The following is a 6948-nucleotide window of genomic DNA, read 5'->3' on the forward strand; positions in this document are numbered from 1 at the left end:
CCCCTACCCCTCCCCCACATCCACCTACGCAGCGCCACGCAGGGCCCCCGTCTCGGCTCGGACGGAGTGGTCAGCGATATAATCATCTCGTTTTTAAGCCCCCGCAAAGATGAGCGGGGAAGAAGAGGAGGAGGAGGAGAAGCGTGAACCGCTAATCGTGTTTGGAGAGGGGGAGGAGGCGTCCTGGAAGAGGGAGGGTGGTGGTTGGGCGTGGTGGTGGGCAGCGGGCAGCAGCGGGTGGGCGGTCCTGACCGTGCACAGCGCAGCGCGAGCACAAGTGGAGGGTAATGAGGTTAACGCGTTTCACCCTGCTGGGGGAAGGAATTAATTAAAGGGATGCTCAGCTCAAGTCGCTTTGCCTTCTAACGTCTCGGACTTGAGGCGTTCCTTCGTTAGGGGCGCTGCCACCGCTAGCCGTCGTCGTCGTCGTCGTGGCCCTCCGGGGGCGGGTGGTGCCCGTTTTAATTTGTTTAAGATGTATTTCCGTCTTTTGGGCTACTTTACCACGATGAGTCGCTCTCTGATGTCTTCTCCGCGATTGGAGGGGGATTTGCGTGGAAGACGTCCTTTTTTCGTATTCAAAGCTGACCGCGGAGGAGGCGGTTACATCGGCTGTGCCGCTGTGCTTGGCGGCTCTAGCAGCGCACGCACAGGACGGTTTCAAACGGTCTCAAAATCATTGACTGGCTGGCTTCGTCCTGGCGCGGTTCAAGGTCCTGCAAGCCCTCTGTCGGTTGCCTACATACAAGTGGTTTGCCAGCTCAAATTGTCTTTCAGTCAACTCACTCGAGACGACCCCCTCCCCCCCTAAACCGCGCTAGATTTTTAGTACCGGGTGTCCAGGCTGAGACATGACAGTACGTTGGGTTGCCTATGGACTGGCTGCAGGGGCTGCGGGCGCGGGACGGGTGGCGGGGAAGTGACAGCTCCCCGACCACTCACTCCCCCGCCCCCAGCCCCGTACATGAAAGTGTCGTGTGTCTTCAGCTATGAATTGGTCGTTGGCCTGGTTCCTCATTTGGGCTTTTTTTTTTGTTCCGTCTGGAACCAGTGTCTACAACGTGATAAGTATCTTGGCTGAGCCGCGAGGAGGGCTGCGTCGTAGTGGTCGTCGTCGGTCTTGGTCCATCCCGCCAATTGTCTTCCCGCCGGCGCGGCCATACTCCGCGCGGGCCCCGCGAGCTGCGGAGTAGCAACCGCTGCCCGGGGTATCGCCGCACCAGCTTATCTCTGTCCCGTGTGTATACCTGTGTACACACGACGAGGAGGCGTGGCCACGCACACGTCCTGCCTCACTCGTAATCACAGAGGACACTTGCGCTTTTGGTAGCGTCGCGGATCAAAGCGCCACCACCTGCCACCTCTCCCTCAAGGCCACGCCCCGCGTGACCTTTTGAATTTGGCGCCACGTCACGGGGGTCCTGCTGCTGAGGAAGGCGGTGAGTCCTGTGACCAGCTGTGACCGCCGCGCCATAACCCCGTGACGTAACCGTCTGCTACCCTCAAGGTGCATGGCATGGCCGACTGTCGGAGAGGACGCAAGGTTGGGATCAACAAACAGGTAATGCCCCGCGTCTGGTGCACCTGCGGGGGCGGCCAGGGCGCCCGCCAGAGACTTGGGACCGCGGCGATCGCGGTGCGACGTGGATCCGGAGGCGTCATCGCCTAACACCCGTTCCTCTCCCCGGGGAATGTCTGCTCCTCCTTTGCAGGACGACCACGGTCCAGGAATGAACGTCGCACAGTGGCTGAAGGGGCTCCTGTTTACCGAGGCGCAGTGCCTGGAGGTAAGCACCACCGCAGGCGATAGCGGGGCCCCACGGATAAGCTCCGCGCCGGGGCCACTGGGTGGGTAGGTCACTGGGTCTAGGCTGGGCTCACGGGCTGTCAGGGCCCTTCTGACACCTGCCACCCCCCTTCGGCCCCGCTGCCCAGGACTATGAATAGCCCCGCGCCCGGGTGCGCTGGTCCCGCCCCTGCGGCGCTCTCCTGCCCGAGGGAGGGGGCGTGGGTGCGAGGCGATCCTACCGCCAGGAGTGCGGGTGCCAATGTTTTTGCTGGGCAATGTTTTCCGCTGCTCGCCTTGGGCCCTTCCCTCTCCTCTTCCCTACCCCGCCCCTCCGTGCCCCTGTCCGTCCGTGCCCTCCGCGGCCGTTGGCGTACGTGCAACACCCCTCGGTACGGCCGTCGACCGCCCCCGAGGCTGACCTGGACATTGTCTGCGGCTGCTGACCGCTGATTAGGTTCGTATAGATGGCTGGAGTCTGCGACTCTTTGCATTGGCGACTCGGGAGTCCCGAGCCTCATCGTGGACCGTCCGCCAAATACATTATGTAGAGGTTATGTGTCCCTCTCCATATTCATGGTCCTTCGTGGGCATATGTTGATGCGGGCTGCGTGAGCTTCCGACGCTAATAGAATGGAATCAAAGTAGTCCCACGTGAAGAAATGAGGTACTTTGAATGTTTTTCTGGGAATGTCATTAAGTTTGAGCGAAAGTAATGTGCTGTATTCAGAAGTGCTTAATGGGCCATATGATAGGCTGCGGATGATTTAACTTGTGGATGATTTTGCTCTGGCATACTTGATGAACTTTGTTGAATATATTAATTTAGCCCTACATGTTTCCCTAAGTTTTTTTAACGTTTTTCTAAATTTTTACTGCAGTTTTTAATTTCTTTCTTTTACTACGCTTTTGTTCACCTGAAGTGGGCTATATTCCTTTTATTCTAACAGCAAAGTTCATCTCAAACCAAAAGTTCCATTAATGCTTAGCAATAAGAGAGAGAAAGGAAATGTCATGATAAAGAGACAGACTAAAGCACCATGCCCTCTTGATAGCAGCTGCTGCAACACCAAATGACTTCTGTGCTTGCTTGAGGCTGGGCTGGGCTGGCCTGATGTGGTGGGAGAAGTGAGCGGACAGCTGATATCAAGACTAATCAGTGGGAGTCAGAGATCTGATGCTAGTGTGGCGGCCAGTTTTGGATTGTGATAATGACTGAACTGAAGATGAAACTACGGGATGAAGTGAACATCAGTGGAGTGGGAGGTGGCGGCTCATCACGGGTGGGTCTAGGTCACTCAGTCAGTCTGGGGCCGGGGCCGGTCGCGGTAGGACCTTAGGGTGTGGGTGTGTGTTTGTCACAGAAGCAAGGCTGTTGATGCCATTGTGTACATTATAGACTGGCTGAGCTCTTACTTCATCATCATGCCTTTGGACTTTGGAAGTATTGTAAGTACTAGTAACCGAGAAGGTTTGATCAATGGTGGACTTCTCAGATCACGTTAATTTGAATTGTCAACAGGTACATATATGGATTTTGTTTAAGAGTTGTTTCAGAGTTTCAGTGATCAGTTTCAACCAGTTTCATCTGTTGTCATGAAAAGCTCACAATCTGCAGTTTGTGACCTTGGGTGGGAAGTAATCAGTTATGGTGCCCTCTTTCGAAAATAAACAAGCGGAGTCAGAAACATTTGCACGGTTCTACTTGTTTTCCTTAAAACATATACTTGTTAAGTTTTTCTTTAACTCTCTGGTAGACTGACAATTTTATGTTATTGCTTGCTTAAGAGTTTTCATTTGTATACAACTGGGTTATTTTGCAGACCTCACCTTTTTTTGTACTTTATTACATCGGTTGTATTGCTCATGCATTTATGTTCATTAGCAGCTTCCCGTGGGTATAATAACTGTCTTCTACTGTCCACCCTCCCCGCCGTCACCTTCCCCATTGATGGTACTCGTGGTGCGCGTGCTTGCTAGGAGGCTCCCCCAGGGGCGGTCGTTCGTTGAACGCGCGCGCACACACACACACCTGTCCTGCCCCTGCACCTTGCCAGCTGCTGCCGTGCCACATCTTGCCGCGCACCACATGAGCTGCAGTCAATGAATTTTGGCAGGGGGAGGGCTCTACTCTAGCAGCAAGTGGCGTAGGTCCAGCGCGCGTAGTAGATAGCGCCAGGTGGTGGACTTCCACCACTGGGCTGGGCTGGGCTAGGCTGGGCTCTGTCATTGACCGCTGCAAGACTAGGAGGAGGGGGCGTTTAACGGGTGACTCAGAGAAGACGCAGCAGGTGCGTGCGGGTTTGACTACCTTACAGGCAGTGCGAGTAGGCAAACCCGCTCGAACCTGCGTCTTCTCTGAATCACCCGGTACAGGGCCTGTTCTGATAAAGGGTCATTCCAATTCTACGTGACTTTTATGGCGGGTACTAATATGATGGGGTCCCAGAAAGATCAGGGCCATCATTGATGCCCCCGTAGGGCCCCCATAATATTTGTACGCCGGGTTACAAATGTCATGGGGTCTCTATGGACTCCAATGATGTTCCTGATCCGTTTGGGACCCCATAAAGTCGCGTAGTATTGGAACGACCCCTAATGACAGGTCAGCGAGCGCGGGCGGCGGGGCGGATGAGCTTCATATCGCCGTCAAGACTAGACACGCGGATCAAAAAAAAATGTCTTTCACCAGAAATGCCTCGAGGCGTTTCTGGGCCAGACTGGGGAAGGTATGCGCGCCAGGTCGATGTCCCGGGCGGGGAAGGCCCTGTCCCCCTGCCCTGCCCGCCGGCGCCCGGCCCGCACCCGCGCGCAAATTATATAGCCGTGCAAATGCGTCGGGCCCTGGCTCTGTACCTCGCTCTCGTCCCGCGGAGTGAGTGTGTTTATTGGAAGCCCGTATCATCAGCTGTGCGTGGCCGGGCCGGCCTTATCATCGCCAGGCGGCGCCCCGCTGCTGAGCTCGCCTCATCGCCGAGGTGCTTGTTTGCCTCGACGTCACGCCCATGTGCCCGCGGACCACGGCGGCACATCGGGGAGCAAGGCGACAGAAAAAAGAAAACGAAGGCACCTTTTTATTTGACGCGCCCGCCCACTATATGCCGTACTGCCGATTACACACGGATTATGAAAGTGACGACCTCCCTCTCCCCGGGGGCGAGGAAAATTCCGCTCGGTGCCGGAGAAAAGCTCACGCTCTGGGTGTCCCCCACCGAAACCCCGCGCCCGCTCTTGGCGCGTCTCCAGCTGCGCTGACATTAAGACGTGGATAGGAGGCCGTCGGCAGCCTCAGCCTAGTGAGGTGGGCCACCCGCCCAGCGCGTGTGTCGTAGGGATGCCTAGGGACGCCTTCGCCTTAAGCTTTTGGACCGCTGTCCTATGAGTTACCAAAACGATTCGTCCCTAAAACTTGGCCTGGTGACTCGCAGTACTAAACAAGAAAATTAGACGGACGTCACCCTACCCTACCCTAATTTCCTGTTATCTGCGTCATGTGTGCTAGGATCTAGATTAAGACAGTAAGATTTAAGGTGGTGTCTTGGGGACTGGCCGGAATCCAATCTCAGTACTCGTAGACGAGGCGTCCCGCCGTACAGCTTATATTTTTCAAAAGAAGAGATTATAGCACTTTTCTGATGCTCGTGGTGTTGCTTCCCTTAGTGTGCTGGGCTCCGCGGGCATCGTTACCCCGGGCCGTGCCGCACTGCGCCCTGAAGCACCTTTGTCATATGAAGTCGATGTAAATGTGAAGTTCAGCAGCAGGGTTCTGCGCCATGGCTCCTCACCATGAGACGGAGGTAAACGCAGCGAGCATTTCCCCTGCAAGTGCTCTGCCCTGCCTCTCAGTGGTGCTGATTCTTCTCAGCTAACAAGTAATTTCGCCGTAATAAGTTACAGTGGAAACTGCAGTGCTGTTAATTGCCTTACCGTAAGTTACGATTATGGTCAACTGGTCAACTGTAAACGGGCCGTGGCCTACCCTTGTGGAGCCAACGGTGCACGAATTTTAAAAAGGCAGATTACCATAACTTAATGCACTGAAATTCACCATAATTTACAGTGAATTCCACCGTGACTAACAGTGCCGCAGGTTCTATCGTGTAACTGCCTGCGAAAAATTGCCGCAAGCTTTCATTTGAAAGCTCACTTATTTCGCGACTCCTCTTTACTACTTAATGATTTAGAATACCCGCTTCTCTTTCTGTGTGTTTCTCTAACGCTTAGCTTTTTGCGCCGGAAGAGGTTGTATTCAGCGAGCAGCCGCATCCCGAGAAATGCACGCACAAGGTACAATTTGATGCCATTCAATTCGCTTGTTGTGGTAGTGAACAGTAGTGCATCAATGCGTTGCCAGTCGCTTGTTGTGCACATTTCAATCTCTATTTTTGTAAATGTTGATATGAGCATTGTGCTTGACTCGCTTATAGGCGCCTGGGTGGAATAAGAGTGGCCCGTACTCAAAAATGAAAGTCTATAGGCCTAGCGTGATAAATTTTGACCGAGTTTTAAATCAGGGTGGATATTCTAAGCCGTTTTCTGGTTATGCTGCACATGATGCAGGCGTGTCGACGGGTTGCACACTCGTACCTATGGAGCCGACGGGGGACGAAACAAACGAAAAATCTCTACTTAATTTTGTTTTTGTTTTGGACCGTCTTTACTGCGCAGCGTCGTTTTCAGGCTGGTTCCGACGAGAATAGCCTTAAGCGACACTGTATAACGTTCACCTGATTTCTTGGCTTTCCCCTACTTTTTTGCCCTCAAAATACCCACTCACTCCCCTCTCTCCTTCCCTTACTCCCCCCTCCCCTAAAAAAAGTCATAAACCCGAAGGACCAACCTAGGCCGACCAAACGCCGCACAGAGTTGGCAACTCTGTTTGCCAAAAGTCAGGGAGAAAATAAGTGTGACTGGAAGTCTTGCAAATTTTATTTGGGCCAGGGAAAACGTTAAGTGAGAGCTAATGCTGCAAATACGTCAATGACCTTATTTTTGTGTTTTGTTTTTACTGCAATTAATGTTAAATGACCCTCAGCTAGAGAAATAGGTCAGGGAAGACCACAAAATCTTTGCCTTGAAGTCTGGGAAAATGGGAAAGGGGATCTTGTATGAACCCTGTGATGGGTCTGCCTATTATTAACCATCATTAAATTAAAAATATG

The 6948-nt window shown here is 53.4% G+C and overlaps 2 protein-coding genes across 14 annotated transcripts in view; one reads left to right on the plus strand and one right to left on the minus strand.

Moving 5' to 3' along the window:
* LOC127749069 (uncharacterized) overlaps positions 1-6948 on the minus strand; it is a gene marked incomplete in the record, with an annotated part of 26632 nt that overhangs the window by 19039 nt on the left and 645 nt on the right.
* The window catches only part of LOC113205324 (calcium-binding mitochondrial carrier protein Aralar1), a 14857-nt gene continuing 9220 nt past the window's right edge, over positions 1312-6948 (plus strand). The window contains exons 1-4 of one of the 13 annotated variants that reach the window (XM_052265660.1): positions 1313-1561; positions 1713-1787; positions 5447-5583; positions 6011-6073. In XM_052265660.1, the coding sequence (XP_052121620.1) occupies positions 5560-5583; positions 6011-6073 (87 nt within the window). In that variant the 5' untranslated portion in view covers positions 1313-1561; positions 1713-1787; positions 5447-5559. The other 12 variants (XM_052265656.1, XM_052265655.1, XM_052265657.1 and 9 more) reach the window with 12 other exon arrangements.

This window comes from Frankliniella occidentalis, unplaced genomic scaffold (assembly GCF_000697945.3).
Source record: "Frankliniella occidentalis isolate FOCC.00 unplaced genomic scaffold, Focc_3.1 Scaffold29, whole genome shotgun sequence".
NCBI classification, from domain to species: Eukaryota; Metazoa; Arthropoda; class Insecta; order Thysanoptera; family Thripidae; genus Frankliniella; species Frankliniella occidentalis.